The 20,935-nt window shown below is 48.7% G+C and overlaps 2 protein-coding genes across 2 annotated transcripts in view; one reads left to right on the top strand and one right to left on the bottom strand.

Annotated features, from left to right (window-relative positions):
• Positions 1 to 20,935, bottom strand: part of CMTM4 (CKLF like MARVEL transmembrane domain containing 4) — a 145,091-nt gene that overhangs the window by 47,916 nt on the left and 76,240 nt on the right. The gene's annotated exons all lie outside the window — the stretch shown is intronic.
• On the top strand, positions 11,884 to 20,851 carry CMTM3 (CKLF like MARVEL transmembrane domain containing 3). Its single transcript, XM_030863773.3, has 6 exons — positions 11,884 to 11,912; positions 12,273 to 12,461; positions 15,522 to 15,677; positions 16,736 to 16,831; positions 17,236 to 17,356; positions 19,361 to 20,851. Exons 2-6 carry the CDS (start codon positions 12,315 to 12,317, stop codon positions 19,387 to 19,389), a joined length of 549 nt encoding a protein of 182 aa, XP_030719633.1. The 5' UTR covers positions 11,884 to 11,912; positions 12,273 to 12,314; the 3' UTR covers positions 19,390 to 20,851.

Below are 20,935 nucleotides of genomic sequence, written 5' to 3' on the forward strand. Positions count from 1 at the left end.
TAGAAACACAACAGATTTCTGTATTAATTTTGTATCCTGCAACTTTACTGAATTCATTTATTAGTTCTAATAGTTTTTTGGTGGTCTTTAGGATTTTCTGTATATGGTATCACATCATCTGCAAACAGTGACAGTATTGCTTCTTCCTTTCCAATTTGGATTTCTTTATTTTTTCTTGTCTGATTGCTGTGGCTAGGACTTCCAATATCATGTTGAATAAAAGTGGCAAGAATGGTCATCCTTGTCTTGTTCCTGAATTTAGAGGAAAGGCTTTCAGCTCTTCACTGTCGAGTATGATGTTGGCTATAGGTTTGTCGTATATGGTCTTTGTTATGTTGAGGTATGTTCCCTCTCTACTCACTTTATTTTTTAATTAAAAAAAAAATTTTTAACAAGCGCTTTCATTTATTGATTGATTTTTATTTTGGCCACGCAGCACGGCTTGCGGGATCTCAGTTCCCCGACCAGGGATTGAACCCCGACCATGACAGTGAAAGTGCCGAATCCTAACGACTACACCATCAGGGAACTCCCTCTACCCACTTTATTAAGAGTTTTTGTCATAAATGGATGTATGACATAAATCATAGCAACATTTTTTTGGGGGGGATCTGTCTCCTAAGGCAAAGGAAACGAAAGCAAAAACAAATAAGAATTAAACTTAAAAGCTTTTGCACAGCAGAGAAAACCATCAACAAAATGAAAGGACAACCTACTGAATGGGAGAAAATATTTGCAAATGATATGACCAATAAGGGGTTAATATCTGAAATATATAAACAGCTCATACAACTCATATCAAAAAAAAACCTGATTAAAAACTGGGCAAAAAAAAAAAAAAAAAACTGGGCAAAAGACCTAAAATAGACATTTATGTACACACACACACATACATACATACATACACACACACACACACACATATACATACAATGGAATATTACTCGGCCATAAAAAAGAATGAAATTTTGCCATTTGCAACAACATGTTAGACCTGGAGGATATTGTGCTTAGTAAAATAAGTCAGACAGAGAAAGACAAACACTGTATGTTATCACTTATCTGTGGAATCTAAAAAATAAAACAAATGAATGACAGACTCACAATATAGAAAACAAACTAGTGGTTACCAGTGGGGTGTGGGAAGTGGCAAGGGGCAAGATAGAGGTAGGGGATTTAAGTTTATAAAATAAATAAGCTACAAGCATATATTTTATAGCACAGGGAATATAGCCAATATTTTATAATAATTTTAAATGGAATATAATCTATAAAAATATTGTCACTATATCATACACCTGAAATGAATATAATATTGTAAGTCAACTATACTTCAAGAAAAAAAATGAACAAGGAAAAATATTGTGAAAGAAATGGAAACAGTAGTTGCCTCAGGAGGTGGAGAATGGGCAGGAAGGAGCTTATGGGAGTATGAGAAAGTTTTATATCTTAGTTGGGGGAACTGGTTACAAAGGTGTATACATTTGTCAAAACATCCAGCTGTATCCTTGAGATCTGTGTGTTTCATCATAGGTAAATTTTATCAAAAAGCATAAGCTAAATATGACTGTGCTCAGAATCCAGTGGAAAAGGGTGGACCTTGCTAAACTCCTTTGTGTAGCCACTCCTCTCAATCCCTGGGGGTGGCTCTCTGAAGCAGGAAGTTTCTCCACACCCAATCAGAGAAGTCGTGATGTGCTGATAGCCACTTGTCCTGCTGAGAAGGGGACTCCCGGTCAGGGACATGGTCACCAGAGACTGCAGGAAGATGCCCCTTCAGAGCAAAACTACACCAGGTGAGTATCTGCCAGGAACAGCCTGCGAGTGGGCATATCACCTATGGATCTAGTAGAAATGCAGATTCTGAAAAATCCTAACTAGTACGTTCAGAATAAAGATGGATGCTGTGTCCTTAAAACAAGAAAGACTGTAAAAAAGGGCAATAAGCTAACAATAGTTTTTTGGGGGGAGTGGTGGGGGGAACATGACAAAGATTTAAAAATTTAACAGAAAGTTTGAATACAGCGGAAAATCAGTGTTCTGGAAGATAAAGTCCAGGAAAGCTCCCAGAAAGTAAAGCAAAGAAGGCAAGGAGATTATTTTAGAAGAACTTAAGAGAGACAGGGAGGATAAATCCAAGAGGTTCAACAACCATCTCAAAGGGATCCCATAATGCGAGAACAGAAAAAAAGGGAGGGAAGGAAATAACCTAAGAAACAACTGGAAAACATTCAGCTATAGAAAAACTAAAGTGTTCTGATGTAAAGGGGCCACCTAGTGGTGAGCAAGTTTACTGGAAAAGGATCCTCACGTCCACATTTCTTGGTGAAATACGGGAACTCTAAAGATAAAGAGAAAATCCTAAAAGTTTTCAGAGAGAGAGAAACAGCAAAAAGATGTTACTGACAAGAGAACAACACCAAACATCAAAGGCCACCCTGGATATTAGAAAACAGTGAAGCAGTAGCTTCAAAGTTTGGAGGGAACTAGCAATTAAGTGGAAAAGCAAATAAAAGACTTCCCCGCCCCTGCCCCTGCAACCAGTAATGACTCCAAGATTACCACTGACAAATACTTGCTAAAAAAAATAAATAAAAATCATAATACAACCAAAAAGGTAGGTTGTTTTGGTTTTTTTGTTTGTTTTTTTAATTGTAAGGGGAACTCCCTTTGTCAAACCCTTTATTTGGCTATAAAAAAGCAAAAGAAGAAAATGAAAAAAGAACTGCACCTCAGTTCAACTTGAAATTTATGGTAAAATATCAGACGTATCAACTTGAAATTTATGGTAAAATACACATAAAATATACCATTAGTGACATCTAGTACATTCACAATGTTCTGCAACCATCACCACCCATCCAGTTCCAGAACATTTTCATTACTCCAAAAAGAAGCCCTGTATCCACTAAGAAATCACTCCCCATTCCTTCCTCTCCCCAGCCCCTGGCAACCGGTAACTTCCTTTCTGTGTCTATGGATTTGACTACTTTGGGTACTTCATGTAAATGGAGTCATACAATATGTGGACTTTTGTGTCTGGCTTCTTTCACTTAGCATGTTTTCAACTTCTATGAACATATAGTGTGTATCAGTACTTTGTTACTTTTTAAAAAGGGATAATTAAACATTTTATTGAGGTAAAATTTACATAATATAAAATGAACCATTCTAAAGTGAACAATTCAGTGGCATTTGTTACATTCACATACTTGATGTATGAAGGACCAGACAATGTCTCATGAAGGAAAAGACAGACAACAGAAAGTAATCCCAAGAATATCACAAATGTTAGGATGATTAAACAGATTTGAAAGAGAACATTATAACCATGCTCTAAGAATACATGAAATAAATGGAAAGATAGAAAGTCTCAGAGGAGAAATAGAAGATAATCTTTTAAAAAAGAATCAAGTGGGAATTTAAAAACTGCTAACAATAACCAAAATACAAAACTCATTGGATGGGGCTTCCCTGGTGGCGCAGTGGTTGAGAGTCCGCCTGCCGATGCAGGGGACACGGGTTCGTGCCCTGGTCCAGGAAGATCCCACATGCCGCGGAGCGGCTGGGCCAGTGAGCCATGGCCGCTGAGCCTGCGCGTCCGGAGCCTGTGCTCCGCAGCGGGAGAGGCCACAACAGTGAGAGGACCGCGTACCGCAAAAAAAAAAACCTCATTGGATGGGCTTAATGGCAGAATGGAGATGACAGAAGAAAAGAGTTAGTGAACTTGAAAGATCAATAGAAATTATCCAATCTCAACAAAAGATCAAAACAAAATGAACAGAGTCTTGGGGACTTTAGAGATAATTCCAAAAGGTCTAACATTTGTATAAATAGATACTTAGAGGAGAAAGAGTGTGGGAAAAAAATTGAAAAAATGATGGCTGACAACTTCCCCAAACTGGCAAAAGACATAAATTTATAGTTTCAAGTTCAGTAAATTCCAAATAGAATAAATTCAAAAAATCCATGCCTAGATACATCATAATCAAATTTTTAAAAACTAAAAATGAAGAAAAAACTCTTGAAAGCAGCCAGAGGAAAATGATGCATTACTTATAGAGAAACAGCAATTTGAATAATTGAGCATTTCTTATCACAGACCGTGGAACACAGAAGGAAGTGGCACATTTTTCAAGTGCTGAAAGAAATTAACTGTCAATCCAGAATTCTATATCCAGTGAAATTACCTTTCATCAAGGAAGGCAAAATAAAGACATTCTTGAAAAGAGTAAAACTAAGAGAAAGCATTCCCAGCATATCTACTCTGAAAGAACTGCCAAAGGAAGTTCTTCAGACAGAAGGGAAATGATACCAGAGGAAAATATGGAATTTCAAAGATTAAGGATGAGCAACAGAAATAGTAAATATCTGCGTAAACAGAATATCCTTCTCCTTGAGTTCTTTAAAATGATTTTTGAAAGCAAAAATCATAACATTATCTGATGGGATTTCCAATGTATGTAGATGTAATATGTATGACAACTATAGCATAAAGAGGGGAGGACAAAAGAACAAATATGGTGGTCAGGTTTCTATACTGTATTTGAAGTGGTAACAAGTTAATTCTATGTAGACTGAAAAGTTAAACATGTATTTGCAATACCTATAGAAAGCACTAAAAAAACTGGACAAAGAGATAGAGTAAAAAACCTCAGTTTTTAAGGTAGGTAAGTTATAATGGAATACTAAAAAATATTCAAATAATCCAAAATGAGGCAGAAGGTGAGAAATGAGAACAAAAAGAAGGAACAAACGGACAGAAAAATGGTAGATCTAAATCCAAATATACAAATAATTATATTAAATATAAATGGTCTAAATACACCAGTCAAAATAGATAAATTGCCAGATGGATAAAAAAATTTTTTAAAAAGACCCAACTATATGCCATCTGCAGGAAACCCACTTTAAATATAGTGCTATAGTTAGATGAAAAATAAAATGATGGGAAAAGATATTCCATGAAAACACCAATCAAAAGAAAACTGGAATGGCAATATTAATATCAGACAAAGTATAAAGCAAAGAAAATCACCAGGGATGAAAGGGTCAATTTGCTTTATGAAGGAGATATAACAATACTAAATGTTCCTAACAACAGAGCCTCAAAATGTATAAAGGAAAAACTGATTGAACTGAAAAGAAAAATGGACAAATCCACAGTTATTGTTGAAGATGTCAACTCTTCTCTCAATAACTGATAGAACAGGTACGGAGAAAATCATCAAGGATATAGAAGAACTAAACCACCACCAATCAATTGGATCTAATTGACATTTACAGAACATTTCACTCAACAAATACACTTTCTTTTCAAGCATACATAGAGAATTCACCAAGATGGACTATATCCTGAATCACAAAACAAATCTCAATACATTTAAAAGAACTGAAATTATACAAAGTATGTTCTCTGACCATAACAGAATTAAACTGGAAATTAATAACATAAAGATAAGTAGAAAACCTCCAAATGTTTAGAAATTAAACAACACACTGCCAAATAATCTGTGGGTCAAAGATAAAGCCTCAAGAGAAATTAGAAAATATTTTGAAGTAAGCAAAAATGAAAACACAACATATTAAAATTTGTGAGATGAAACTAAAGTAGTACTTAGATATTTATTGCATCAAATACTTATATGAGAAATGTATAAACAAGAATGCCAGGAACTTCCCTGGTGGTCCAGTGGCTAAGACTCCATGCTCCCAATGCAGGGGGCCCCGGTTCGATTCCTGGTCAGGGAGCTAGATCCCACATGCCACAACTAAGAGTTTGCATGCCACAACTAAAGATCCCACGTGCCACAGCTAAGACCTGGTGCAGCCAAATAAATAAATATTTTTTTAAAAAAACAAGAATGCCAGATAAATGCTACCAAAAAGAAAGTAGGGGTGGTGAACTTAATATTAAATGAAACAGAATTCAAAGTTAAAGGCATTCACTAGGAAAAAGAAAGATGTTTTATTAAGATAATATCTAATAAAAATTACTATATGCTAGGCACTGTTCTAAGATACATTAACACATTTCATCCCTATAGTAGTCATATGACTTAGGTAATATTATTCTCCTCATCTTGCAGATGGAGAAACTGAGAACAGAGAAGTAAAGAAAGTGGTAGAACCAGTGCTTATGCTCTTAATTGCTATACTCCACTGAACAAAATTATGTTAACATTTGTTCATCTAACATCATATCTTAAAAAAAAAAGCTCAAAAACTATTAGAAATGCAAGGACAGAGTAATAAACCTAAAACCTTAGTGAGGGCTTCCTTGGTGGTGCAGTGGTTAAGAATCTGCCTGCCAATGCAGGGGACATGGGTTTAAGCCCTGGTCTGAGAAGATCCCATGAGAAGATACATGCCATGGAGGAACTAAGCCCAGGCGCCACAACTACTGAAGCCCGCACACCTAGAGCCCGTGCTCCGCAACAAGAGAAGCCACTGCAATGAGAAGCCCGCGCACCACAACAAAGAGTAACGCCCCCTCGCCACAACTACAGAAAGCCTGTGCGCAGCAATGAAGACCCAACACAGCCAAAAATAAATAAATAAAACCTTAGTGAGTAGCTTTAATATACCTGTTTTAATAAGTCAAATATATCAAGTAAAAAAGGATAAGTATACAGAGGGTTAAAATTACATACTTAATAAGATATATAATGGATACATAGATTAATTTTGTACCCAACAAATAAAACATTCAGTCTTTTTAAACACACATGGAACATTTACAAAAATTGACTCTCTGTTTATTAGGACACAAATCTTAACAAATTCCAGAAAGCAGAACATATAGAACTATTCTCTGAATAAAATACATAAATTAGAAACTAACCACAATGTACAGTCCAAAATTTATCTAATTAAAAATGTAAAAATACCTTTTTAAAATTATTCTTGGGGGACTTCCCTGGTGGCGCAGTGGATAAGACTCTGCGCTCCCAATGCAGGGGGCCCAGGTTTGATCCCTGGTCAGGGAACTAGATCCCGCATGCATGCCGCGACTAAGACTTTGCATGCCACAACTAAGAGTTTGCACACCACAACTAAGAGTTCGCATGCTGCAACTAAGGAGCCCGCCTGCCGCAACTAAGACCAGATGCAACCAAATAAATAAATATTTTTAATAAAATAAAATAATTCTTGGATTAAAGAGGAGCTTGAAACTGAAACAACCAGCTAATTAGAAATGGATACAAACTAGAGCAATATTTTGGGGATGTGTATGAAGTGATCCCCAGAGAAAAATTTATAGCTTTAAATGCATTCATTAGGAAACAATAAAGAATAACACAAAAAATAAAATGAAATAAAAACAAGAGGTCAATTCTATTTATGAAAATCAAGGCCAAAATCCCAAATAAAATACTAATAAAATGAATCCAGAGGTTTATCAAAAGATCAAAACACCATGACCAAGAAAGGCACATCCCACTACATCTAAGAATGGTGAGCATCATAGACCCTGCTACTGTCATTCACTACATTTATATTTTCAAGGAGAAAAACAGCAGGTTCTAAAAGGAAAATCTGTATGGCAAAAAAGCAAAGCAAAAGACAAATGACAAACCAGAAAAAAAATTCATAACTCACATTTCAAGATTAATTTCCTGAATATATGTATTCTTAGCTATTAATTTTTAAAAATCAACAATAGAAAAAATATGTGAAGGACGTGAAAAGTCAGTTCTCAGAAAAGGAAATGCAAATGGCTCTTACACATGCAAAAAACCCAAGTTTGATTCACTCATAACTAGAGAAATGCAAATTAAAAGTGTCCAGAGGGGGCTTCCCTCATGGCTCAGTGGTTAAGAATCCACCTGCCGGGCTTCCCTGGTGGCGCAGTGGTTGAGAGTCCACCTGCCGATGAAGGGGACACAGGTTCGTGCCCCGGTCCGGGAAGATCCCACATGCCGCGGAGCGGCTGGGCCCGTGCGCCATGGCCGCTGAGCCTGTGCTCCGCAACGGGAGAGGCCACAACAGTGAGAGGCCCGCGTACCGCAAAAAAAAAAAAAAGCATTCGCCTGCCAACGCAGGGGACAGGGGTTCAAGCCCCGGTCCAGGAAGATCTCACATGCCATGGAGCAACTAAGCCCGTGTGCCACAACTACTGAGACTGCGTTCCCGCGAGCCACAATTCCTGAAGCCCACGCGCCACTACTGAAGCCCGCGCACCTAGAGCCCGTGCTCTGCAACAAGAGAAGCCACCGCAATGAGAAGCCCGCGCACTGCAACAAAGAGCAGCCCCCCGCTCACCGCAGCTAGAGAAAGCCCACGTGCACCAACGAAGACCCAACTCAGCCATAAATAGATTAACAAATTAATTAATTAAAAAAAAAACTGCCCCAAGGGACTTTCCTGCTGGTCCAGTGGTTAAGACTCCACGCTCTCAATGCAGGGGGCCCGGGTTCCATACCAGTTCAGGGAACTAGAGAACTAGATCCCGCATGCCGCACCTAAAATAGCCCGCGTGCCGCACCTAAAATAACCCGCATGCTGCAATGAAGATCCCATGTGCTGCAACTAAGACCCAGAGCAGCCTAATTAATTAATTAATTAAAAAAACAACTGTCCGGAGAGATCTTGGTTGCTAAACACCATTCTCCAGTAAAAAGCACTGGAGCTCCTTGGAAGAACAGCTTATCCTAGGGCTGGGATGGGGAGAATATAATATGAACCTGAAGCATCTTACAGTGTCAGAAAATAAGGAAATGTATGGGAACTCCCTGGCAGTCCAGTGGTTAGGACTTCACGCTTCCACTGCGGAGGGCAAGGGTTCGATCCCTCATCGGGGAACTAAGATCCGCATGCCGCATGGCCAAAAAAAAAAAAAAAAAAAAAACACACGGAAAAAAGACAAAAAGAGGGGGCATGTTAGGTACAGAGGCACCCACCTGAAGGAGGTCCTAATGGCCAAAGATGGAACTACTTAACCAACAAAATTAAGCACAATAGTACATAATTATAACCCAAAGAATAAGATAAATAAGTAAGTGGAGGAGAACAGAAAATATTCCTTACACAAAGAATGTAAAAGGAAAAGGGCCACCCTGCTTCACCCCACAGCAGACATGTCTTGGTGCCATCCTGTGTGACGGGTTCTGGGATGGGGCGGGCCATGGACAGGCCCCTAGGGAGCGCAGAGCCTGCCGGGGAATGCACAGTCGTCACGGGTCTCCAGTCACCTCATACGAGGGTACCCACCCGGATCGGCCTGCCCTCTCCTAGGCCCTCTCAGCCACTCTAGTCAGTCACTGTATTTTCTTTTTTCTCAGAACCCTTTCAGTAGCAGAGAGATAAATTACATGAACTACTACGCACCCCTTTTAAGTGCACAGTTTGATGTGTTTTGACAAACGTACGTCCCTGTAAAACCATCACCCCAGTCGAAATAAAGAACATTTCCAGCTCCCAGAAAGCTTCCTCCCGCCCCCAGGCAACCACTGATCTGACTTCTCTCACCACAGCTTAGTTTCGCCTGTACTAGAATTTCACAAAAGTGGACTCATACAGTATCATCCTTTTGAGTCTGACTTTCTTCATTCAACATAGTATCTGCCAAATGCATCCATGTTGCTACGTGTGTCAAAGATTTATTTCTTTTTATTGCTGAGAAGTACTCCACTGTATAAATGTCCCACAGTTAGTTTATCCCTTTACCTGTTGATGGACTGTGGGTGGTTTCCAGGGGGAGCTATTAAAAATAGGGCTGCTATAAACATCTGCCTACAAGCCTTTGTAAAGACACGTGCTTTCATTTCTCTTGGGTAAACACCCAGGAGTAAAATGGCTGGGTCATATGGTAGGTCTCTGTTTAACTTTTTGAGAAACTGCCATTAAGACAGGAATAAAGACACAGACCTGCTAGAGAACGGACTTGAGGATATGGGGAAGGGGAAGGGTGAGCTGTGACAAAGCGAGAGAGAGGCATGGACATATATACACTACCAAACGTAAGGTAGATAGCTAGTGGGAAGCAGCCGCATAGCACAGGGAGATCAGCTTGGTGCTTTGTGACCACCTAAAGGGGTGGGATAGGGAGGGTGGGAGGGAGGGAGACGCAAGAGGGAAGAGATATGGGGATATATGTATATGTATAACTGATTCACTTTGTTATAAGGCAGAAACTAACACACCATTGTAAAGCAATTATACTCCAATAAAGATGTAAAAAAAAAAAAAAAAAAGGAACTGCCGAACTGTCTTCCCAAGGGGTGGTAACAATTTCCACCCCGTCAGTGCTGTCTGAGAGCTCTGGTAGCTCCACGTCCTCACGAGCACTTACACAGCAGCATCCCCTTTTTACGAAGCCACTCTGATAGGTGTAGAGTACAATATGATTTCATGGTGGCTTTAATGCACATTCTTAGATGTCTAATGATATTGAACATCTTTCCACATGCTTCTTGGATGTTCATATATCTTTGTTGAATCGTCTGTTCAGATCTTTGGCCCATTCTTTAAATTGGCTTGTTTTCTTCTTATTATTGAGTTATAGTTTTGAGGCATGTTTTACTTAACACAGATCAGAACCAGGTCATTCTCTGTTCTAATCTTCACCGGGCCTCCTCCCAGGGAATTTGGAGTAAAATCCAAACACCAAGGCCTGGTCCTCCACAATGTGGCTCCACCCCTTGTCTGATTTGTCTTCTCCCCCAGCCCTTAGCTCAGTCCTCTCATCCACACAGGCTGCCTGGCTGCACTCTGAACCAGCCAGACATCTATTACCAGGAATCATCTTATTCAGGATTCTCTGGACATGCTTTGTTTACCCACCCAGCCTCCCCGCAAACAAAGCTGGGGTTTCCCTGCATCCTGGGCTTCTAGCACTGCTGTAGAATGAATAAATAAATGAGTGAATGAATGTCTCTTACCTAGCTGGAAAGGTTGGGGAAGTCTCCTCTGAGAAAGTGACAATGCAGTATGATCACAGAAGAAAAGGAGGAGTTAATCAGATAACACGGTGGAGAAAGAGCATTCCAGGTAGAGGGATCAGCATGTACAAAGGCCCTGTGGCAAGAGGGAGCATGGAGGAGATAAGAAGCTCTACAGGTGGGAGAGACAGAGGAAAGGATAGCAAGGGGCTGTTTTTACTCTCTATACCCAGACCCTGAGCAAGATGGAAGCTCCCAAGGTTTTTCCAGGTGAGGAGAATGGAGGTGACTGTGACTGATGATTTAAGCATCCCTCTGGCTGCCAAGAGAGGAAGCAGAGAGGCCTCCTAAAGACACCATCACAACAGTCCAGGAAGGAGACAGCAGTGGTCTGAGATCTAATGGAGAATGTGGTGATGAGATGGACAGAGTTCTAAGAAAGCTTTAGGAGGTGAAGATGTGTGGGCCTTGGTGATAGATGGGGGGTGAAGGTGAGGGTGGGGTCAGGGAGAACGAGGCCAATCCCCAGGTCTCTGGCTCTTGGGGGTGGAAGGGCAGATGGCAGTGCCCTTGGCAGAGGCTCAGGCATAGTGAGAATGTCATGGGCTGGGTATTGGTCACACTGAACTCCAGACGCCCTGGAGACATGTGTGTGTTGTGTAAGGGCTGGGGCTCCGAGGTCTCTATCTGGGAGTCCTCCTGGGATGAAGATGGGGGTGGTGCCGAACCCAGGGCTGGGGCAGACAACAAAGAGGCCGCAGGAGGCTGGGCTGGCCAAAGATGGGAGGGGTGGTCAGGGGAGAAAGAGAGAGGAAGTGGGGCAGGGAGCTGACAGTGGGGTGAAAGCCGCAGGAAGACAACAGAGAGGTCTCGCTGTTTGAAGGCCTAGGTTCCTGGATGCCCGACGGGAGCTAGGGCAGGAAGCTAGACTGGAGACAGCGAATGCAGACAATCTTCTGGGCAAGGAGAGATGGGTGGGAGCTCCGACGGGGGGCGGCAATAAAAAGGCCTCCAGCCGCCAGGACAAGGGTGAGGGGAGAATGCGGGGGTGAGCCTGAGGAAGCCCCAAGCCAGCATCACTGCCAGTCGGACCAGCGAGGGCCTAAGCAGCCCCGACAGCCAAAGTCCGAGGGGGAGGAGGAGAGGGGAAGAGGAGGAAGGCGGGCGGAAGAGGGGAGAGAGGAGAGGAGCGGGGGGAGAGGAGAGGAGGGGGCAGGAGGGGGGAGGAGGGGAGAGGGAGGGAGGCGAAGAGGGGAGGAAAGGGCAGGAGAGGGCAAGAAGCGAGGAGGGGCGGAGCGCGGGCGGGGCGGGATGAGCCCCCGGGCCCAACTGGTCTGGCGCGATCCTCCTTCCGCACAGTCAGGGTTTCCGTTTCCCTCCTGTACGCAGAGTAAGGGGGAGCGAGGCCGAGCCGCGGCCGCCGCCGCCGCCATGTGGCCCCCAGACCCGGAGCCCGACCCAGACCGCGAGCCTGCCGGCCGCTCCCAGTCCCACGCGGCCCTTCCCGGGCTCCGCGCCCTCCTGCCGGCGCGCGCCTTCCTCTGCTCGCTCAAAGGCCGCCTCCTGCTGGCGGAGACGGTGAGTGCGGGCCCCTGGCCCCCTCCCGGCGGCGCGGAGACCCCTGCGGCAGCTCCCGCCTGCAGCTCCCGGGCGTAGGGCTAGGGGCGCCGCCTTCTGTACGGCCGGGTCCTGGCGCCCCGCCCGGCCGGTGCCCCTCGCAGCCCCGCGAAGTTGGGCTGAGATCGGCAAACTTCCGCGGTTTGGGACGGGCTCGCTGAAGCTCAGCCGCGGGTCGGAGGCGAGGCGGGAGCCGCAGGGAAGCTTGGGGAGGAGGCCCCCGACGCGGCGGCCGGGCCCCTGGGAGCTCGGCCCAGCGCTGTGTGACCTCCGGCGCCTCCGCCCTCTCTGGGCCTCTGGGACGGGCTGCGTCCCCGCATCTTCTGGCCTCCATCGGGGGCACCCCGCTCCGCATAGCCTCTCGCCACGCCCGGGCCGGGCCTAGGAGGAATCGGCCGTTCGCGAACCCCAGGTCGTTTCTCTGCTCCCTGGCCCGCTTTCTTGGGCTCAGGGAGGACCAACCGGGCCTCGAGCTGCAGGGCGGAAGCCAGAGTGGAGTCCAGCCAGCTGGGAGGGGGGACCCCCGGGATTGGGTGAGGCCCGGGCCACACAGTGGGGGGCGCGCAGGGAGCCCACCCCCACCCAGGCTGCTGAGGGGCGGCCCAGCGGGGTGACTTCATCCCCCTCCTCCCCTCCCTCGCTAGGATCCAGCCGTCCCGCCCCCGCTGAGCTCCTTCCTCCTTCCCGCCCCCGCCCCCCACCCCAGGCCCGTCAAGAGGCCTTTGTCCTCGGGACACTCGGAAAACTCCTGCACTGTCAGCCTGTGGGGTTGGGGTTTGGTGCTGGGCCTCTGTGGAGAGAAGGGGAGGAAGAGGCCAAGCGGAGGGGAGGCGGGATAAGAGTGGAGCAGTTGTTACTTAGATCTCCAGCAATTTGATAATCTGTCATTACTCCCACTTTGCAGACAAGAAAGCTGAGGCCCGAGCCTCTAGGGGATTTGACATGGGTCAGTTGAGGGCCAGGGGACAGCAGGGATCAGAGAGAGGAGGGTTCTGCCGCAGCCTCTCCTTTGTACCACCCAGAGCTGATAGCAGGAGGCCGTCCTACCACCTCCTCTGCCTCTGGGGTCAGCCCAGAGGTCACCAGCCTGGCACCTGCCGGACTCCCAGATGAGGCATCACGGTCCAGGACTCGCAGCTCACACTCCAGGGAGTTGCCTCCTGGTTGGCCACGCAGCCCCACTTTGGAGATTGATGGGAGCCACTTTTTTGGAGAAGCTTTGAATCCACCATCCCCTGAGGGGACCCCAACCACACCCCACTCAGGCCCACCTCATGGGTGGGGGGGATGCTGGCCAGAGCCTAGAGGAGGCCCTCGGCAAAGCTGGGCGCCAAGAATCTAGGTCTAGGAGGATTAAGTGCGGAGGAGGGACGGATGAGGAGTGGGCACTGAAGACGCAAGGGGAGCCACTGGAGGTCACTCCTGCCCCCTCAGGTCACCTCTGGCTGCCCCCAGGCCCAAGCAAGTGGGGAGGCTGACATGGGCAGGAAGGGGGAGGAAGTTGCCACCAGGAATCAGGGACTGAGGAAACAGAATCGAGAGAGGGATCCCCAGAATCAGGCTTTGGGGGTAGGGGACAGGAAAAGGAGGGACAGAACAGCCTTTGGCAGAGGAAGTAGAGGATAGGGCCAGGCCAGGCCAGAGTCCTGTGGCCTTGCCTTCCTGGGAGGCCCTAGCAGCCTCTCAGCCCATCTCTACGCCTTAGTTTCCCATCTGTTCAAGTTGGGCTCAGCTACCTCCATTGTCATGTTCAGACCAGATACGGGTGCTCTTCAGCTCATTTGTCTGAAGCTACCACAGGGCCTCCTGTAGGGCATCTGGGTGTCATCCCCACATAGCCCCCTGGCCCACTCTGAGCTACTCAGCCATGGACCTGCTCAAACCCAGCCAGAGTGACCAAAACCAGGACAGATAAAGGCCAGCAACCACAGGGCAGTGTTGCTTAAGAACTCCAGATGTGGAGTCAGCCAAGCCAGAGTTCAAATTCTGATGCCCTCTTCTTAGCTGTATGACACTGAGCACACCACTTCATCTCCCTGAACCTCACTCTTCTCATCTGCAAAGTGGGCTGTGCAGGGCACCTGGTGCCTGGGTGGTGGTGAGGAGCTGAGGAGGCCCCACAAGCCTCAGCAGGCACTCCAGTGAACAGCCCCGTCATCCCCGTCTGCTCTTCAGAGCACACGGGTCTGCAGAACTAACCAGGGGCCTCGGCATCCTCACGCATCAGTTGCCGCCCACAGTGTGTGGACAGGGCTGCAGAAAACACTTTAATTCTTAATCAGTTCCTCATTACAGTTCACCCCACCTTTCACAAAGGCTGAACAAATGATGCAGCAGGGCATGAAGTGTCAGTGTCACCACTCCCTCTCCTGGATGTTTTCGCCTTATTGTGAAAATTTGCAAATATACCAAGAAAAAACCCCATATACCCACCACCTAGGGTATACTATTTGCTTTATCACATATCTATCTGTCCATCAAAACGTTTTATTTTTTGATGCATTCAAAGTAAATTGCAGACATCAGTACCTTTCAACTCTGAATACTTCAGCATGTGTATCATTAACTAAAGCACCACATTTGTGTAGTTTTTCAGGTAAATTTTTCATTCAAGCACAAATCTTGGGTGTAATTTTCTGAAACTGGCTCCTGCTTAGTGGACTGCCTTTGAGACGGCTTGGGTTTGATTTTCCCGTTGGGCACCATCTGAGTTGGTGGATTCTGCCGTAGAGCCTCTGGGGTGGGTGGGAGTGGCACAGCCCCAGGAGGCAGCTTCCTGGGGGGCTGGACGCAGGAGAGGCTGGGGCTTCCTGACTGGGTCCCGGCAGGGAGCTGGCCTGAGGTCAGGATGCAGAGCCATGCCCAGAGGCACTGGGGGCAGCACGGGTGTGCGTCTGATGGAGTTCTAATCCTGCATCTGCAGGACTGGGCAGGTCACTTCACCTGCTGGAGCCTCCTCTAGTCCTGCCTGCAGGGAGGGTCTGTGCACAGGCTCTGACTTCTCCCTCCACCACCTCCCAGGGTCTCTCTTTCATCACCTTCGTCTGCTATGTGGCGTCCTCAGCATCCGCCTTCCTCACGGCGCCCCTGCTGGAGTTCCTGCTGGCCCTCTGCTTCCTCTTTGCTGATGCCATGCAGCTGAACGACAAGTGGCAGGGCTTGTGCTGGCCCATGATGGTGAGGGCTGGGGCCCCGGGAGGAAGGGGTTGACCGGCTATCACGGAGAGTTGTGCATTTCGGCCCTCACCCTTTCTTCAATGCACTGGAGGGGGCGTTTGCAGTTGGTTGAGCCTGGTGGGTAGGCCTGGCCTCGGATGATCCAGGCCCCACCGCACGGCAGCCACATGACCCAGGGCAGGTTGCCGTGCCTCCAGGGCCTCCAGTGTCCCTCTGTGAGGCTACGAACCCCAGACGGCATCCTCCCCCCTCGCCATCAGGTGGCGCTGGTGTTCCCAACTGGGCCCATCGGCATGAGTCTTAGCCGCAGGAATTCTAGCCATTTCCACACGGGGCAGGGCAGGTTAACTGAGGACTTGCAGGGCTTACCCAGATCTCAGCCGCCTGACAACTCTTTTTATCACCTGGGAGGGCCCAGAACCCCATCCCGGACTTTGCTGTATGAAATGGGTAAGAGAGAAGGTACAGCAAAGGCTGCACTTGAACTCTGGTCTCCTGACTTCATACCCAGCGTTCTTCCTGATGGGCTGCACCCCCTGTCCCCATTTTAGGGACCAGTAGACAGAAACCATGATACATAAATGATCTGCCACAAGTATGTGGCAAAGCAAGGTCCGGGGCCAGATCTCCCTATTGGAGAGCCAGAGGGAGCAGTGACAAGATTTCCAACTTCTCCCTGCCCGCCAAACGGGGAAGTCTGCATCTGGGCCAACCCACAGGGAGAGCTGCAGCCTGGTCCGTACCCTGTTGTCCACCTGGCAGAGGACGGCAGCCTACAGGGGGCCACTGGGCAGGGGCGGGGTGGAGGTTGGGGGAGGACCAGGGAGTGCAGGTGGGGCCAGGAAGAGCGGGAGCGCCGTGGACGCTGGACCTGGGGGCCGCATGTGTCCAGGCTGCCAGGCCCATCCTCCTCTGACGGTGGGATTCCGGCCCTGTTCTTGGCACACAGTGCCTTTCTGAGCCCCTCTCCCCTGCCTCGGCTCCCAGCGGCCCCCTTCCCATGCTGTGCCCCACTCCAGGGAGCTCACGGCGCTGTGACCATGCCCCTCTCTCCCCAGGACTTCCTACGCTGTGTCACAGCGGCCCTCATCTACTTCGCCATCTCCATCACAGCTGTGGCCAAATACTCGGACGGAGCTTCCAAAGCAGCCGGAGTGAGTAGCCACTCTACCCCTGGGAGGGGGCGATGCCCAGTGATGCCCCACTCAAGTTCACCCCACTCCTAAGTGGGTGCCCCTCTTAGCTTCTTGGGCATATTCTGCCTCTGCCTCGGTACCTTGGACTTTGACGTGGATCTCAGCGACTCCACTGTCCTCTTATTGGAGATTTACTCTGCCCAGTGTTCAAAAAGGCTGTTTGCCAAACCAAGTTAACAGCTCGTTTTTCTATCTGTCATTAACGGGAGGGGTCTGTGTCCGCCAATCTGAGCTACTTATCCAAGCAGATAAAAACAAAGCTATGAGGATGGGGCAGCGGCTGCTCCGGCTGCCCCCCCCCATTCCCAGGCTCCCAGCTCCTGATGACACGTCCCATCCTCCCTGTCCCCTGTATCCCACAGGTGTTTGGCTTCTTTGCCACCATCGTGTTTGCAATTGACTTCTACCTGATCTTTAACGATGTGGCCAAATTCCTCAAACAAGGGGACTCCGCAGGTGAGACCGCAGCTGACAAGGCAGAAGGTAGGTAGCCACCCTGTGGGTCCCACCAGGGAACCCAGCGCATCACCTGGAACGGTTGATGCAGGGGCCCTGCTCTCCCCTGGGGATACTCGGCTAGTTTGAGGCTGGGGTAAGAGCATTTCCTCTCTCCCCATGGGCAGGAAGTGTTTTCACAGCCTGGTTCTCCTATCCCTTCATGCGGCACTGATCATAAAGCCCGCCGGTCCCCTCTGGGGAGCACAGGATTCCCCAGGGCCTCAGCCTTTCCAGGAAGGGCAAGCTGAGGGCACGCCCGGCACCTCCTCCTCATGAAACCTTCCCTGACGAGCCCCCAGCGCGGCCAGTCACTCGCCTTCAACTCCCTGGACGCCGTCCACTGGGCTGCAGCGTGGCCGCCTGTCCCACAGCAGCGCCCCCGCTCCCCAGTCTCGCCTACCCCCAGCTTAAGGGCCAGCGAACCAAGCTCTCATGCTTATCCGCAGCACCCAGGCAAACACAGTCAAGCTCGGGCTTGTTTCACTTTTTAGACCCAAAGAAAGTGCCACAGACTTTTTGGTCCCTCAAGCCATCCTTCAGCTCAGAATGGCTGTTGTGCCGTTACCTGATTTAAAAAACAAAAACAAAAAACCCCTGCAAGTTAGACGGCTGGTTTTTCCATCCGTGACAGCAGCCATACCAACGTGTCGCATCCTCAGGGTGCATGTGCCCAGCTGGGGGCCCTACAGGGGTGCATCCAAGCTCCAAGCTGGTTTGGAGCTTGTGATCTCCCTCAGGCCCTCCTCAGTCACAGCCCAGGGCTCTCCCGCCCGGGGAGGCCACCAGACGAGGTGGAGGTCCCTGCCCAGGGGGCAGGAGTTACAGGGGCGGTGGAGGCTCCAGCACAGAAATGCTGGGAAGCCCAGGAGCTGACCCGGGACGGAGGGCCCAGGCCATTTACCTGCCCCTTCCTCTCCACACCCCCAGGCAGGCTTTAAATGGAGAAGCAGGTGTCAGCTCCCTGCAACTGAGTAAATCGGATGTTTGGCTCAGCACCAAACTCCCCCAGCCTGGTGTCCCATGATCCCTCGCGGCCCTTCTGTCAGCCTCTGTTGATCCAAACACCTACAGAGGCTGCCATGTGCTGGGCCCTAGGGATGTGCAGACGGGCAAGGCCAACTACCTGCCCTCAGGGAATTCAGCCCAGACAGGAATTAGATCCAGAGACAAAGTGGTGATGTACACACACGGCACAAACGGGGCACGAGGAGCCCAGAGTAGATGTCAACCATAACAGCACAACGAGAGCTAACAGAGGTAGGGATGAAGCAGCTGAGGGAGCACCCACCCTATGTGCCAGCTAGGAGGCTGTGGAGGTGACCCCATTGCTGGGTTTTGATGGATGTATAGGAGTGTGCAGGCAGAAAAAAATGGGACAGGTGGAGGGAAGACAACAGAGTATAAAGGGCAGGTGAGGTGTTTCTCTGGAACAGGTGGTTGTGTCCAGTGAGGATCAGCAGTGACATGTGGCTGGACAGAAGGACAAGGGGGGGCTTTTGAGGGGCCTGTAGGCCCCGCCTTGGAGTTGGCATCTCTCCACTGAGTGCCTGCTGTCCCCAGGCAAGTGACATTGAAACTCCTGGGGCAGGGGAGACTGAAACTATGAAATGGCTAAAAAGAAGCTTCCTGATTTTCCAGTATGTTTTAGTGTCTTCGGCAATAGCTAGCCCCATTTTGACCTGCTGAACTGCGGGTTGGGGGGCAGATATACAACCCTGACACCTCCAGGTAGGAACGGCCCAGGCAGATTTGGGAGGGCCTGGAGCCCCAGAGCAAGGGGCATCTGGGCTCCCCACCTCCATTCGACTGCACCCAGAGGCTCCCAAGCACTCGATGGTCCTCGCGCCAAGCAGACGCCACCCACGGCACCATCAGCTGCAGGAGCGGCCTGAGCCCCGGGTTCCAGCTGACAGTGCCTCCCCGGAGATGGCTCCCAGGCACCGCTGGCCCCGAAACTCCTGCCAGGCATCCTCTTTGCTTTCCTTTCAGAAGAGAATTCCGACTCTGACTCCGACTGAAGACCCGACCTGCCCTGGCAGCCTGAGCCACGCAGGCCTCCGCTCCTGCACCTCCTGACCGTGCTGGCCGGAGTGTGGCCAGGGGACCGTGCATGTTGGGAGGGAGGCTGTGACTTCCCGCACAGCAGCGGGAGTTGCTGATGGAGCAGGCCTCCTCACAGCCCCAGGGTGACGTTCCTGAGCCTGGCATACACGATGACACCCCTTGGCGCTTAGCACTCTCCAGCCTCTCTCTTCGTGAGGGCGTCGTTCCGCCACTTCTCATTTCTGTCCCACAGACCTTAAGCCCTTGAACCTCTGCCAAAAATCAGCACAAGGGGACAAAGCAGATAGAGCCTTGTTATACCACTGCAGGAAGCACGTCATGCTGTGGTGAGTGTGGGGGAGAGACAAGACAGAAACCGGCAGAGGGCCATCCCTGGGCCCCAGCGGCTTCTGTCTGCATCTGATGCCCCTGCTCACGGCAGGCATTTTGTTGAGAACGACGCTTCCAAGATTCTTTTGTTCAAGGAGCAACAGTTCCCTCTTCATTCTTTTTTTTTTTTTTTTTTTTTTTTGCGTTACGTGGGCCTCTCACTGTTGTGGCCTCTCCCGTTGCGGAGCAACAGGCTCCGGACGCGCAGGCTCAGCGGCCATGGCTCACGGGACCAGCCGCTCCGTGGCATGTGGGATCTTCCCGGACCGGGGCACGAACCCGTGTCCCCTGCATCGGCAGGCGGACTCTCAACCACTGCACCGCCAGGGAAGTCCCCCTCTTCATTCTTGAAGCAGGGAGAAAACTGGCCTTTGCTGTGTGATCTAGGAGAGAGTGGGTCCCAGTGCCCATGAGTGATACTTTACACCCTTGGAGACCATATCTTCTTCAGATGACATGCCTATTCTGGGTCTAAGACTGTTTCAAGAAGAGCTCGTAGACTAGCTTACCAGGTCCAAGAGATCGAGGGCTCCACACGACAAAGTGGCAGTGACAGCCCCCAGGGCAGCTGGGCAGGCCCAGCCAAACCCTGTCTTTCCTTGGGCCGTCAGCAGGCCAGAGGCTCTCGGGCCCTCAGGACAATGTGCTTCTGAACACCTGACCCTCACGAGGGGCGAGACGTGCCTTCTGTGTTCACCTAAGGACCTTATTATGCTGTGCATGTATCTTCAATGGGATTTTGTAACTTTATAATTTTTTTTTTTTTACACAAAAGCAGCTTCTTACATGGCATTTCCTGTGACCCAAGAGGCCTTGTGAACGAGCCAGAGCTCTGGACTCATGTTTTGGACATTTGTAATCTTTGTTCTTCTCTTGCATGTGAATCTCCTACCCTGAAAAAAGCCATAATGGATTAAATCAGACTGACTTCCTGCTTGGAGTGTGTGTGTTTGAAAAAAACCTTACACACCCGGAGCAACGCTGCCGGGTGTCGTGCGTCAGCAGAGTGGTCCCACGCGCTGTGTAGATCCTGGCAGCTCCAGGTTACAGCAGTGATGCACGCGCACTTGTTCCCCACCAGGCCCCCGCTAGGCGTCGGCACGTTTACTCTACACCTCACACAATCCTCTT

This window comes from Globicephala melas, chromosome 19 (assembly GCF_963455315.2).
Source record: "Globicephala melas chromosome 19, mGloMel1.2, whole genome shotgun sequence".
In the NCBI taxonomy this organism is placed as follows: Eukaryota; Metazoa; Chordata; class Mammalia; order Artiodactyla; family Delphinidae; genus Globicephala; species Globicephala melas.